The sequence below is a fragment of the Anopheles gambiae genome, chromosome 3 (genome assembly GCF_943734735.2).
Source record: "Anopheles gambiae chromosome 3, idAnoGambNW_F1_1, whole genome shotgun sequence".
NCBI lineage: Eukaryota > Metazoa > Arthropoda > Insecta > Diptera > Culicidae > Anopheles > Anopheles gambiae.
Window position 1 is genome coordinate 59,068,977 of NC_064602.1, and position 15,473 is coordinate 59,084,449.

The 15,473-nt window shown below is 38.8% G+C and overlaps 1 protein-coding gene across 1 annotated transcript; it reads left to right on the forward strand.

The window, feature by feature from the left end:
- Window positions 1-12,730: 12,730 nt before the first annotated feature.
- Window positions 12,731-15,169, forward strand: LOC1272561 (dnaJ homolog subfamily C member 11). Its single transcript, XM_311513.5, has 6 exons — window positions 12,731-12,932; window positions 13,054-13,735; window positions 13,806-14,013; window positions 14,093-14,209; window positions 14,292-14,748; window positions 14,828-15,169. Exons 1-6 carry the CDS (start codon window positions 12,864-12,866, stop codon window positions 14,975-14,977), a joined length of 1,683 nt encoding a protein of 560 aa, XP_311513.5. The 5' UTR covers window positions 12,731-12,863; the 3' UTR covers window positions 14,978-15,169.
- Window positions 15,170-15,473: the final 304 nt, after the last annotated feature.

Genomic DNA, 15,473 nt, shown 5'->3' on the forward strand with positions numbered 1-15,473 from the left:
TGCACTTAATGGTTTGCATGATCTTGCTTTCTGCCATACAAGTTTGTAAAACACAAAATCAATGACATTACAATTATGGTCATGCTTTATACGTTAAAACAATTTAGAATATTGTAGACCCATGGAGAGTTCGAGCTTGCTAAATTTTAGCATGGCGATTGAAAGTAAACTAGGAATGAAGGAGGGAGATGGCGTTGATGAGCGTGTAGAAGCTACGTCTTACTCTCAGATCAAAAATAGATTTTGTGAGTGAGTGGAAAGAAGAAGGTAGTGCTGTTCTCTTTGGAACACCTATTAATCTCGAGGGCTTTTTATAAACCTTCTTTTTCCTTACTTCTCCCTTTGTAGCTAGCCCGTGGCTTCATCATACGGTCCCGTTTGATCCGCTTATATAAAAGTCTAGATATGATTGATTTTGTATAAAAATAATCATCTACATCAGCTGTGTCAAACTCATTTCATCAGAGGGCCGCAAGTACAGATTTTCAGTGATTCGCGGGCCGCAAAGTTGAGAATAAAAAATATACCTCAATATTTATATAAAATACTGTAAAATCATTATTGTTAAACAAATTGACTTTTTGTACTCCTCGCTTCAAATCTGGAATCGTTTCTTATTTAAAAATTTGCAATGTTAGTTTTTATTGGGCTCTTATTTTAAATGTTTAATATACTTTTAAAGTCACATGCAATTTCTTTTATCCTTATTATTGAAATAGGATATTTTTTATTTGTCGCGTTCTCACACGGCAGTTATGTTAAAGGTAGGGGAAATCTAGCTGCCTGTTGCGAGTTTTTTTTATAAGCAATCCGAGCTATCCATCGCTGGATGAATAACAAAAATATTTGCCTGCAATTTTTTGACAGTTCAAGAGAAAAATTGTAATAAATCGTGTTTAAACATTAGTTTTCGCTAATTTCCAAGTCCCAAATGTTCTGGTGGTATATTCATTTCTTATAACAAGAACCCCTTGTTTATGAATAATTTTGTTAAATTACGATAATTTTATCCGACGCAGATTCGTGGTCTCGGTTGTTCTGTACGTACGTGTAGTATAAGTTTGTTAGACAATATGGGAACATTAATGTTAATTTAGAAAAATATAGCGACACAATGGTTGTTCTTCTCTGGAAAATTGAATACACTTCGACAAATAGTAAGAAGAGATTTTTGGTTTGCAGTTCTTACAGCACTTCTCAAAATATTCTCGCGGGCCGCATTCATTGTCCACGTGGGCCGCATGCGGCCCGCGGGCCGCCAGTTTGACATACCTGATCTATATCATCTCTGAAGTAACGATATTTTTTATTGTAAAATTTGGAAACCAATGGGTCATTTAACTATTGTTACATGTGTACATGTGCATGTGCAGGATTCAGGAACACTATTAAAAATAACGAATAAAACAAAAACGGAGACATCTATGAAAAGCATAAGCACATGTAAGGGCAACTTGGAACCCCTTATATCTCACATTATCTTATGGCTTGGTATTTGTTGTATAGGAAACGGAATCCCCACAATCAGCAACAGAAATGCAAGGTAGGAACTAAAACGTGCAGAATTAAATTAACATATTTTCACAGTCCAGTAGGTAAGCTGGGTCGTGCGAGAATCGACTTGAAGACGATGGCAAGCTGCCGACTCATGCCTCTATCTTCAGCCTGTCGGACAACTTTGACATGGGTTGTAAAAAGTAGACCAAAGAAGTCAGCACAACGGAGACGGCAACTACGACATGCTCGACAGTCCGTTCGATTTAATCTAATGGAATCGAGAAGATTTGTCCTGTACCTGTGGTTTGCTACAAGCAGATAAGTCTTGCCTCGTGGTGCTATGCTTAAGAATGATTCAAGTATTCAACACTTTATGATAGAAAATCATGTGGCTTTAATCAGTAGCTGGTTAATGTTAATGGTTAATGGTTAAACATTATATTTAATAATTTTTGAATTCGAAGTCTATAGTATTTGATATAAACGAACATTAGCATACTGTGCACAAATTATCATACTGTATAGACTGTATCAAGTTTTGAAAAGTGCTTAAAGTGCTACATCACGATAAAATGTCGATTTAAATGGTGTTTTACTACAAAGAACAACGACAAAATGTTGTGTGAGACGGTTGCAGTTCTAGAACTAACTTTCACCCGAGCTGCAAGGTCAGTGAAAGTGAAATAGATAACAGCTGAGCCATTTTATACGGCGAGTCTGAGATTTATGCACTTTATTTAGATTAATGTGGCCCAGCGAGAAGTTAATTTGGGTGGTAATTAAATTCATCGCCATCATTAGAAGCGAACTTGCCGTCGCTGCTCACGCTGGTCTCACCCAAAATGCCAAACGAACTTGAATGCGCTAAACTTTTGAAAGCAAAATGGATCATCATCAGCAGCAGAGTTCACGCCGTAGTAGTAGCCAGAATCAACCGCCAGGTATTCGGTGCTATCTGCGATAGTAGGTCATAAATCACGTTTGCTGCGTTACTGTTTCTACCAGTCAGACTAAAGTCACTTGATAAGAGAAGATGTACGTTACGATTATCGTTTGTATCCAGTACAATAGGTTTCATTCTTGAGAATGTTTTCATACCAACGATGGATTAACTGTTTCAACACCAATTACTCGAACTACAGTCCGAACTTACTGGTTGAGCTTCGATTCCCTGCCAACTATTGAATATATGCTTTTTATTTGGCTCGTTTTTCCCTTACAAAAATTTCTGAAAAATTTCTCAACAAGCCATGAGAAAACCGGGGTTTCCATACAAACGCATGCTTTTTAATTGAACTGTCAGCCAACTATCGAGTTCAACTAAAAAGCATGCCAACTAAAAAGCGTTCAACTATTAAATTCTGACTGTACTGTACAAAAGTTTTGATTTCATACATCTTGCTTCATGTCGTTCAATAACACAAAGTCCAGCAATGAATGCAGACAGTAGTTGAATGAATAAAATAGTACAAAAACACATTAGGTAGTGTATCGTTGATGTTTCGAAATTATACAAAGTCAGCACAAAACAATAGCTTATGAACAGATTTACAACAATTGTTTAACCAAAGCAATTTTTAAAACTTGCATTTTACTCAAAGAGCGTATGAGTGTTCTTTAATTAACGGCTTTAAGCATTATACGACACATTGTTGTACGAAACCACCACTCATTCCGTCGGCAGCGCTCACTTGCTGCTGTCTATTTTAGTGAATTCGTGGACCGGGCAACCGTTTGTTATCTGTGTATGCTAACTGTAAGCATGCCAAAGTCGGTGGTAGTTCACAACGAATCAACCAGAACCCCACCGGGATGGAAAGCTTAGCTGACCATATCGAGCCGCAACCGCCCAGTGGCGGTTGCCGTGTTCTAAAAATCAAGCGGTATGGAAGTAAATAAATTAAACTTTTATTTAAATTCTACCTCAGTTTTTCGTTGCTTCCCTTCCACCCATGGTCGTTTTTTGCACGCTGGATACGTGCTGCTGGCGAACCACCGGAAGGATATTGTTAGCTAAACCAGACGGATTTTTGCCACAGGGAGAATTGGAAAAGCTCGTTATTTAAATTGAATTAAAACACCACAAAACTACACATAAAGTTTCAGCTGGCCTTCGGCTGTTCTTGTGCTCGGCTGGTCAGTTTTATCATTTTCCCTCTCTCAGATGCGTTGATTTAATAGGCAAGGCTCATCGCCACGCTCGGCCCCGTTTATCGATTCGTATGTGTTGCAGTGGACGCAGCATTTCATTATTTTTGTTCATCATCATAATCACCACCGGTTTGTCGTATTGATTTACAGGAGATTCGTCAATTTAGATTGCAAAACGCGACGTCATGGTTTTGAAGTATGATTAGAAGTCGATAAATTATGCTCTTCACTATCTCAGGAAAATAAACGGCTCTATTCAGAAGAACTACATAAAAATCCTATAAAATCATTTTTCCTTCCCTGAAATTGAAAACAAAATGTGTCACATTTCATTCTATACAAAGGATTTTGCACCTGGCCGAAAGAGTATGGCCGGCGTAATTCTACGGCTAAAGGCGTACAGTTTCTCACATTGTACTAGCTTAGATTTGGAACCAGTGCACACCTTGCAAACTCTTCTCCACAGGTTGACTTTCGAATCCTATGGTAATGGTCGCACGACATTGCTAAGACGAAAGCAATAAGCCGACGTCGATTGTATGTTGACCATTATATTTGCCCCACAGAGAAATCGGTTGTGGAAACATGGATTACCTTCTGCTTGCTGTACGTTGGTTTCAGCTGTTAGGAAGCAAATATTGGCCCGCTCTTGTTCCACTGTTGCTTCCTTCTGGTCAGGCGTGGTCAAGTCAGCGAAAGAGTCCTGAAGGATTTGCTTCCGAGCTGCACCGTACTGCCGGCCCTGCACAATAATGCTAGTGCATGCAAGCACCGTCCAAACGATGCGGTTGGTGTCGTTTTCTTGTTAAGCTTAATAATAAATCGCACCCGTTCCATTGTTGCCAACCATCAGCTCAGTGCACTTTCGGTTTAATTCTATTTACCACTCAGCCCCAAAGACCCCGACGACCCAATCGAAAGCTCTCACCGATGCCGAGCTATGCAAATGTGTGTGCATTTGATTTCTGCTTGCATTTGCATGTTTCAGTCAGGTCGAGTGTGTATGGTAAGGGTCGACTTTTCAATTTCCTGCCCACAGCGCATATTTCAGTGCTACTGCCCAAAACGCACTGATCGCCACGCACCCAACATATCAGCTACACATGTTTGCAATGAACCATTCGGTTAGACAGCGTAGGTTTCACTACATGAAAGCGAATTTTACCTCTGCGCTTCATTCTACATGATGTTATCGAGGGAAAATCAAATAGCTTGTTTATGGGTTGAATTGTTTGTTACTAATTTCCCTCAAGAAAAAGTATTCCTCGTTCATACAATACATTAACAGCATTCATCGCTGTAGCCCATTGAATGGTTCTGCTTATGCTTAGATGATGTTGGCAGTATTAGGGCAAAACAAAAGATATACAAAACACTCGGTACGAGCTGTCATCGACCCACACATCGTCATTTAATCATTTATCTGGTTGTCTGGCATTGGATGTTTTAGTAGATGCATTGGCTCCTAAAGGGAAGTACGTGTTTCAATTCCCATTCAAACGACGGTTCTAAGAATATCATAATCGTTTGATGGTACAAACAAAATCTGGCTCCATGTAAGCTAAGAATATGTTATCTCGAGGACACTATATACAATAGATTGCTTCGGAAAAGAACCCCATTTTAACGAAACGGAAGCGAACGGCCAAGTTGAATGGCCAATTTAATGGCGAAATGTAACATTTAGCTTACTGATAGGTGTTAAAGTTTGCTGCTAAACATGAGGAGAAAATAAAAATATCATCGATAAACATATTTAGTGCTCACTCGTTGAGGTGAGAGTTTCGATACAAAGTAACGATGAATTAATTAGATACGTGGCTCGAGGTATTATGCTGTGAGATATATTGCTGAGTTGTTCCTGTATTCGCTCACCCAGCACATTAAGATTGGTTTTAGAACCATGCTAGGAAAATTAAATGAACTAACACTTTTATTAAGTTAAAAAACAAACATATAATCTAAAGATTCATTACAAAGAAAGTGTGATTGATGTTGGAGTAATAAAATGAAGCAAATACAGAGGTACCTCTCATAACGAGTTCAAGTGACTCACTAGTGATAGGAAAAAGTCGTTACGCGCGAGGTTCTTTTGCATGTGGTTTGTATGAAAAGTGAAATAATTGGTTCCAGGACCGCAAATTTGCTGATAAAAATGTGTAGTTCACATCGTAGTCGTTATTAAAAAATTGATCACTGGCGACATTTGGCCCTTTGGTCTATTTTGTATAACTTTGTTACTAAAAAAACGCAAAAATGTATTCTCCGTATCCGCGGCTCTCGATCATTTACAATATTTGGCCCTTTACGTACAAAGTTTGCCGGACAATGGTTTAGTCTTTTCTTTAATATTTCCCAAATACATCGCTTTTAGAAAGATCTATTTTGTTTTTGGGTTGTTCTAAGCAGGTTTTGTCGTTCGCAGATAGACATTTCCTGCTATACTTTTTTCAGATAAAGCCAGTTTTGTCATAATTGTATTATTTTTGTGTTGAATATTCTTTAGCACGAATAAGGTTCTAAATATTTTGTTTAGTCATTAGCATCAAATATTTAACCCACTTGCAGAACACATATGTAGTCACAAGAAAGTCATCGAAGTGGCAGTGATTAGCAGAGGAAACTCTCACTTCATGAATAAGTAGATCCAGAACTATTCTTAGTATCGAAACTTTCATTTGCCTGAGCGATAATTCACATTAAAGAAATGATCAATGTTATCACGATCTTGATTCCACTTCGATGCCGAAAAATACCAAGACCGAGTACCGAGTTATGAGAGGTATTTGTTCAGCATTTAGATTTGATCGTTATGCGAAAAGCTCATTATGATGGGTACTCGGTAAGGAGGGCTTCGCTGTATTTATTACCATACATATTGCATTAGCCGGTCTCGTGATACAGTCGTCAACTCGTGCGACTTAACAACATGCCCGTCATGGGTTCAAGCTCCGAATAGACCGTGCCGCCATACGTAGAACTGACAATCCTGCTATGGGAGGTAATCCAAAAGTCACTGAAAGGCAAGCCCACAAGTGGTATAGGCAGGCCTTGACCGACAACGGTTGTTGAGCCATAAGAAGAAGAAGAATATTGCATTACTTTTAGAAACTCCATTATATAGATATATGATGTATGAAGCATTGGAACGAATTGATCATTTATTAAGTTGGTAAAAGCTACGATATTAAGTTTTAGTAGTTTATTTTAAATCTAGTATCAACATTCAATTTCTCACAGGCTCATATTTTGTAAGAATCAATTTAAATATTGATACAAAATGTTGTCTCGTTTTTATGCACACCATATTCAATACAACCAGAGACTCCATAGCTAATCAAGTTACGGTGTTTTATACTACAAGTATAATAAAAACGAAATATCATCGCTTATGAAAACGATTCTGCCCCTCGTCGGAAATCTAACCAAACGCCAAAAATGCACAATCCGTACCCCATCCAACATGCTAGAAAGGGAAAGGGAAAGGTTTTAGTGGTGATACGTGCCGTCAAACCGGGACCGTTGCTCCCGAAGCTCAAGGATAATCGTAAAATGTGCCCTGTGTAGGATCATGATACAGGTGTTGACCGGGAGGTATAACGTGTTATTTTACGACGAGCGCGAGTACGCCCGTCGTTACAGTCCCATGCGAGTTAAACCTTCGCAAAACTTCAGGTCGAATGGAAAAAAGCATCGTTATAGAGATTTGTGGAGGCATTTGAGATAATTTATCGGCGTATGTTTTGCTTGATTGAAGTGAATTTATTTTATCTTGTGCTGGCGCCTAAGTTTCAGTCAGGAGGGATAGCAAATACGTGTGGCTGTGTATGAAGAATCACGGGGTCCTTTCGGTACTCGGTCAATATTTTATGCAAAACTACCAAATCATTGCTGCAGGTGAGATAGCATATTTTTACATTATGTGTAGTTATTACATACGTTTGATTTAATACGTGTCTGTTTAAATTTGAAGTTACTTTTTTTGTTTCGCTTGTACTTATCATTAATATCTTGCTGTTTTTATTCGTTGTTATTAGAAATATACTGATATTTTATAAATTGAAAGGAGACGCCCATTCTCATTTGACAGCATTTTAGTTCAGTCACCCCATGTAGAAGCGAAAAGACAAAATAAATGAGAAGATATTACCAAATGGCGTCAGCCCTATCAATCACCAAGACCTAGCCTCGATGAAATGCGCATCGAATAAGCTCGAAATGGTGTTGGAGTGCTTGATTTATGTGAAGGCTTGGTTGTATGTACCCTAAACCAAGCGTATAAGATCGTAATCTGTGAAACGAGCAAAATTGACAAAAACTAAAGCTTCAGGACAAACGAGCAAGAGTAACGTCATTTTTTTCTAGCCGATAATGTTAACAGAATGAGTCATACTTCGCGCACCATAACGGATGAGTAATTTATTTTATTTGGTTTTTCATTCAAGCGTAGTTAATAAAAGTTGAGGAATCAACATGCTCTTCCAACAGCTGAACGGCGGAACAAGAACAATCGATGGTTTATGGCAGATTTTCAGTCAATTATTTTTGCCAATCATCATCGTCACAGTTACTTTCGTCAACTTCTCTGAATCCTACATCAATGAGAAAATCAATTAATTGTGTTACGTTTTTTTTCGGCAAATTGCAAGCATTTGTTACTTACTATTGTTTGGCTCACATTTATTGTGACCTTCTAGTAGACATCTGTTGGAAAAATATTTAAAATTTCGTCCATCAGTCGCACACACCGGGTCAAGTATATGAGGACAAGCGGCGGTACATTCATTGTCTTCACCAGCCCCAAGCTGCAAAAGCAAAAGTACAACTGCAATGGAAACACAATCGAAATAATAATTGTAACTCATTTCATTATGCACTTCATTCACCTCCAAACCTACCGATTGTACTGCAAAAAAGTTTCTTTTCCATGTTTCGATTATTGTATTCGCTTTTGTTTTTAGCCACTTAGTTAGTTAGTCACTGGTAAGAATGCATCAGTGTGGTTTGTTTTTATAGCTGCGAATGCAAATTGGCAAACGTTGCACCGCAACGTTGCTCAACAGGTATGCTAACGCTCACCGATAACGAACAGGTTATTTGAGTTTTCAAGCGTTGGGTAACTTAGTAGTGATTCAACTAAAAAGAAGTTATCTTTTGAGTATAAATCATGTTATTATGCTATCTGAATGTTGTTCGCATTCAAAAAGCAGGCTACAAATATCATTTCACTTTAATGGTAGACAGTTTCGACTAACCTTAACAAAACAAAACATAATGTGAATGAATATTATACACTCGAGAGATTATCTGTAGCAGGCATAAGCAACCAGAGGTACGTGAGCTACATGCAACCCGCGAGCTTCTTCGATGGGTGCTACAACGTCTAATAGAAAGAGGTTAAGCACTTGTATGAGTATTAGCGTCAATGTTAATTGATCATATGATCAAAGTTAATTCATTAATTTTTTATGTCGAGAAAAATTCGGTTTGCGGGCGGCTCTTTCCCATATACCTTTTATAAAAGTTACATAATTGGTTCCAAAACCGCAAGTGGGCAGGTATAATGGCAAAAATGGCAAATTTATAGGAAATTGGAAAAACAAAATTGGAAAGAAAAAAAAGGGAAATGAAAAAATAAATAATTTCGAATATCTCTCTTTAGCCTGAGGAATAATCCAAATAGGAGAAATGCTCAATGTTAAACGATCACGATCTTCATTCAGATTAGCTTCTTCAAAATCTATCAGTAACATAAATGACATTGCTCTCGTCATAAGGGATACTTGTTACGAGGATTTCCATTGTACATTCAGTTCGTGAGATTTTATGTTATTCAAAGTTTTTGATTTGATCAAAAATATTACTGATCGCAATAGATGCGATGCAGGAAACACACTTTTAAGATAGCTATTTGTAGTAGATTTGAATTTGAATTTGAATCTGAGTGACATAAAAAATCGCTCAAACAAAATCCGAAAAAAGCAAGCACACGTGTGCTACCTGAGTTGTGTACAGCGGTACTAGTTGCATGTTTTTGTACAGCGGTTCACAATGTTTTGTTCGTATGGATTATGCAAATGTTGTACAGCATTAAATTAGCATTAAATTAAATTAAATTAGCGCGTGGCCACGGACGTGACAAAATGTTGAAAATTTTTCAAACTTTGTCAACATTCCATGTCAACTGTAAAAAAGAGCTTTTCTCGTGGCCGCACCAAAAAAATACACAAGAACGACAAAAAGCTCCAACGTCTGAATATGATCGATATTTTGTTTAAGAAGCACGAAATAGGTACATAAATCAATAAATCAATCAAAAGCTCACGTTTTGAAAAATTTGTCAGCATTTTGTCACTCTCATGGCCTTTCGCCTATTGATTAAATTTAAATTGTCGCGTTCTCAACAGTGCTCCTGCCGAAATCTGCCAATATAATCTGGCCACAGTGGCAAGCAGGGCAAAAGCTCGCTCGAAAGGTCAAAAACCGTCGCAAATCGTCAAAAACGACCGTCGCCAGCGCTTTCAAATCGTTGCGAGTTTCCCTCGCTGGCGACGTCAGTTTTCAGTACTTGTCCGTATTAATACACGATGCGCAATCTCAGATTGCGCATATATTCGTTTTATCAAAACATAAGTCATTTCGCGTAGCCAACCCTGAGCTATAAACGTCATTTCCATACATTTTCAGATTGCGCCAAGATTGCGCATAAATTTTCAAGATTATATGTCCGAGATATATATATATTTTTTGACAGATAAATATATCAAACCGACCCGTTTGACAGATAGATATATGCGCAATCTGAGATTGCGCATCGTCTATTGCTACGGTGTGACGTCGGTTTTGACGTTTTGCGACGGTTTTGCGAAGGTTTTGCGACGGTGGCCGACAAAAAGCTCGCCTTGACCTGTGGGCAAAGTGACCAGAAATACCGATGTATTTAGGGTTTGAAGAAAAAATCTCAATTTTTTCAATCATTGAACTATAAAACTCTGTTTGGCCGAGTTCATCAAATCAATCTAAATAATCCAGCGAAAATCAAATGACAACACGTACGATAAAATCGTATCCAATGGAGCACTGCTGCGGCCCTAAGCGGTCGCGTGGAGCCCCGAGAAAAGAACTTGCCACCACTGAGAAAAAAAAATAGCATCTTAGTCCTTCTTTGACTTAGAATTCCTAGTACAGTTTTCAGATCGACACTTCAGAAAGACCTTCATTTGTGTAACCACTGAACCAAATCTAATCCATGTCTTAGGTAAAGGATGCATATTCTCGTGAGATGGAACTTTCATTTTGCGCATTAGCACCCCCCCCCCCCCCCCCGCTTAACACTTCGTTCGCTTTCACTTCTTTTAACTCAATTAAGTTTCGAGTTTTAACCTAGGGTAACTGTACCACAAAACATTTTTCACATAAACTGCTCACACATAAACATTTTTTTATTATTTTTCATGAAAATGATGTTATTCTGGTTGATAAACTATCATACCCAAGCGCCACAGATTAAGCCTAAACGACTGGAAAATTGAATATCCATAGAAAAAAAATTAAAGCTCCACAGATTCAGTGGTTTGATCAATAGATGGCGTATTACAACTCATCATTATATTGCTATCCTTTTCTTGCAATGTGTTTCGACAAGTTTCATCTTATCATGACCTATATAGCCTTCTAACTTTCTAAGCAAAAATCTATGTGAATGGTCGTGTGGTCAGATACGTGGGTATCAACACCAACGACCATTACTCAAATCTCACTTCCTTCAGTGCTGGTGGTTTCCGTTGGAGTTTAGTATTTAAACAATCGTATCGCCGTTCTAGTTCTAGCGATGCATAACTTCAATGCGAAACCATACAACAGTACAGAGGAAATGAGAAAGCTCTCCTGCAAGCGATGAAGCTCAACTAGTTAGGGTATCCCACCAACAGAGAGCGCCACCAGCTTTTTCGCTATTTTTAGAATGCATGAGTCGTTTGCCGTCTGCTAAACGAAGTCTTTCTATATTCCGTTTAGGTAGAGAACTTGAGTCGTTTAGAAGCCGTTTAGTGGTCGTTTAGTGGATTTGTGGCACTTGGGTTGGCTGACAGCAAAGCTGCCGAAAAAAAGCACAATTTATTTGATACAGTAGAACGTCGATTATCCGGGAAGCTCGGGACCGGACGGTTGCCGGTTAATCGATTTGCACGGAAAATGGTCCAAGAAATGTGAAATTCATATCAAAATTATAAAATCCACTATTTTTATGATTAATTCACCTTGAATCAATCGATTAATCGTTAGCAGAATATTATTTTTAACAATAACTTTTTTTTTAACTAACAATAACTAACAACAACTACAGTCTTTCCCCGAGTTACGCGACACTCGAGTTACGCGAATTCGAGTTACGCGAATTTTTTATTTTTGACAGTTCAGATGTCAAATCAGTACAATTTTTTCCATCAATTGTCAAATGAAAAATAATTAGCAATATTTCAAAATTTTAATTCACTAAAAAGTCAGAAATAACTGAATTCTCCACACCAATTGAATCAAATAAGTATTAAATTACATAAATGAACTAACTTCAATCAAAAATTATGATAAATAAAGTATATTTTTGCTGTAACATGTGATATTCGACTTACGCGAAAATCCGAGTTACGCGAATGTCTCCGGAACGCAATATTCGCGTAACTCGGGGAAAGACTGTATTCATGAACAAAACTGAATTTCGAAAATACTACTAGACACTACAGAGCTGCAAAAAACTGGTTGCCCATTTGACTATCGCTGCAAACGTTCGCCGTACGTTCGAACAGCTGTCACATTTATGCGCACGGTTAAGCCGCCCGCCGGTTAACCCGCCCCTGGATAATCGACGTTCTACTGTATTTTGAAAAATACGTAATGAAATGGTATGAAACTCTGTATGTGAATAACAAATAAGTACACTTTCACTTCAAAATTGTGTTTTGTGAATTTTTTCCGCATTTGTGCAGAATTTCACGTTTTAAGCTACCCTGCCGAAAATAGGTACACTGCCGAAAACTGGTACAGTTACCCTACCGATAAAATTTTGATGCGCCTACCGAAAACCGCCAAAATAATCTGGCCACACTGGTGGTGCTATCGTGAAACTTCGTCAGCAGCTGTTTTCCTTCGAAACTTCTCCTGCCGCTCACATTGTTTACAAGTATTTTTCCAATCGCTCGTAATTCTACCAATTTACAATGGATGATAATGAAGATTTGGATTATGTGGAGGAAGATTACTATGCCACCCTAAATTTACCTCGTAGTGTAAGTTTGTTTCTGTTATTCATGTGTTTCTTTGCACCAACGTGCGGTGTGTCGTCATCCGGGCATCCGATTACATCAACAAACTAACCTACCCGGCATGTTCCTTTTGTTTTGATTGCAGGCTACGCAAGAGGAAATCAGTAAAGCGTATCGTAATTTGAGCAAAATTTTCCATCCCGACAAACACGGCAATGGCGAAAACAAGCAGAAAGCCGAACTCATGTTCAATCGGACCAAGAAGGCATATGAGGTATTGTCCGACCCACACCAACGTGCCATCTATGACTCGCTCGGCGTTAAAGGTCTCGAAACCGAGGGATGGGAAATTGTGCATCGAACGAAAACACCGAATGAAATTCGTGAAGAATACGAACGGCTAGCTCAAGAACGTGAGGAACGCCGGCTGCAGCAGAAAACGAACCCGAGGGGAAACATTTCGGTGCATATCAATGCGACCGACTTTTTTAGTCGCTACGATGATGAATACTACGATACTGGATTGCTACCGTCGATCGAGGTATCCGGCATGAGTATGTCCCAATCGATCGAGGCTCCATTATCGCGAACAGAGATTGCAACGTTATCCGGAAGTCTCCACCTGCAGAATGGCGTGGGTAGTGGGAATTTCCTGCTCTCCGGGAAAAGGTTGATCAACAAGGGATGGTTCGAAGTTGATTGCGGTGCAGGCAATGGGCCAGTGTTGGGTGCGAAGGGCTCACGAAACCTAACCAATAGAATATTCCTTACCGGTGGAACAACGTTCCATTTTCGACCGAACGCTATCATACCAGGATTGAGCGGGAGTAAGTATATTTGTGTCTCATTGAACGTGAGTTGATTTGAGCCCGCTAAGAATGTTTACTTTCGTTGTAGCTATGGCTATTCAGCTCGATAAGAACACTTTGGGGTATCTAACGTATAATGCTGGCCTGCAAAGCTCTATGTCGACTGTCGTGGAAAGGAACATGGAAAAGTATCATTGCAATCTAACAATTACGCTGGGTATTCCTCACTGCTATATAGCTGCCGCTTACACGAGAAAACTTTTAGAACAAGGCCTAAAGCTGAGAGTGGCACTAAAGTGCGTTTTACTGTGTGATGATGTATGGTGTGATATTGCAACATTCTAACAAATATGTGTTTTTTTTTTATAATTTCAGAGGTGGAACATTTGGCTTCTTGTCTGAATGTGGCGCAGAAAAGAAAGTATCTAAGTACAGTTCGGTATCGGCGACCGTATGCGTTGGTGTTCCATCCGGTGTGACGCTTAAAATTAAGTACGTCCCTTTTATTAACCTTTGGCACTATTCTACTGAACACATCAAAAATGTGTGTGTTTTTTTAATATTTCCACTCTAGGGTCGTTCGTTCGACGCAAACGTATCTGTTTCCCATCCACCTTTGCGAAGAAATTATACCCGCTGCCGTGTTTTACGCTACTGTAACACCGCTGGTAACGTATTTTGTTCTGAAAAAGATGCTCTTCGATCCAATGAATGAGGCAACGAAGCAGAAAAACATTGAACGGGTGAAAGAGACCAACAGTGCTCGGATGGCGGAAAAGCGAAGGGAGGCAGAATCGGCCATTTCCCTGATGGGTGCATTGTTTGAGCGCATTCGCAAAGACGAACTGAAACGGCAAGGTTTGATTATCGTGTCTGCATTGTATGGCAAATTTTCGGACGCTGAAAACGTGTCATTAGAAGAGGCAGACGATATGGGTTTTGTGCACCAGAATCCGCTAGTGATTGATGTTCGAATTCCTTTGCAGTGTTTGGTGAAAGATTCGCAATTGACTTTGTATTCGTCTAGCAAGGTAAGGTCGACTCAAAGCCAACAAAAGCAAAAAAATATATTGTTCAATGTTGTGTAATTATTTTCGTTTACTATTGCAGAGCGAATTGCCCGGATTCTATGATCCATGCTTCGGCGAAGAAAAGCAGCTTAAAATTGATTACGAGTTCAGAAATAACTCCTACAGCTCAGTGTTTTCCGACACGGACCCCGTTCGTCTTCCGATAGTAACGAACGAGGCAGAACAATAAGCCAAAAACTTTTAAAGGCATCGAATGAAGTGAGCAATAATGGCAACACGAACAGCTTTGTTTACGATTATTTAGTCTCCACGGTAGAGATATGGATTGCGATTTTTAGTGCGTCGTAGATACAAATTTGTTGTTTAACCAAACAGAGAATAGCAAACGAGCGGCTAAAGCTTACAAGAGTGTTAACCAAAATGGGTCTTGAGCAGTCTATGAAATCCGAAAAATGTTTCTAGTTTTATTGACAAATATGAGATATTCAAATCTACTTGAAGGATATGGTATCAGTTTTTGTGAAGATAGAAAGTAACAGAAGTGAAATGGTGTCAAGAAGGACATAAATGTTCTACGTTTGCTGGATAAATGAACTCCTGCTCAATAATACAAATGTGTGAAACGGTCGTTTTTGATTTTGTTCTGGCACATGTATAACAATTTTTAGTACAAATATTTGATATCCGACATGAATTTCCAATTTATGTCCGTTTGCACGGAAACA

What these genes read in the sequence shown, in the direction of transcription:
- LOC1272561 (XM_311513.5), top strand. Translation starts at nt 12,864, where the DNA reads ATGGATGATAATGAAGATTTGGATTATGTGGAGGAAGATTACTATGCC. An exon ending in CATACCAGGATTGAGCGGGA is followed by an intron (nt 13,736 to 13,805) that starts GTAAGTATATTT and finishes CTTTCGTTGTAG; the next exon opens with CTATGGCTATTCAGCTCGAT. An exon ending in AAGCTGAGAGTGGCACTAAA is followed by an intron (nt 14,014 to 14,092) that starts GTGCGTTTTACT and finishes TTATAATTTCAG; the next exon opens with AGGTGGAACATTTGGCTTCT.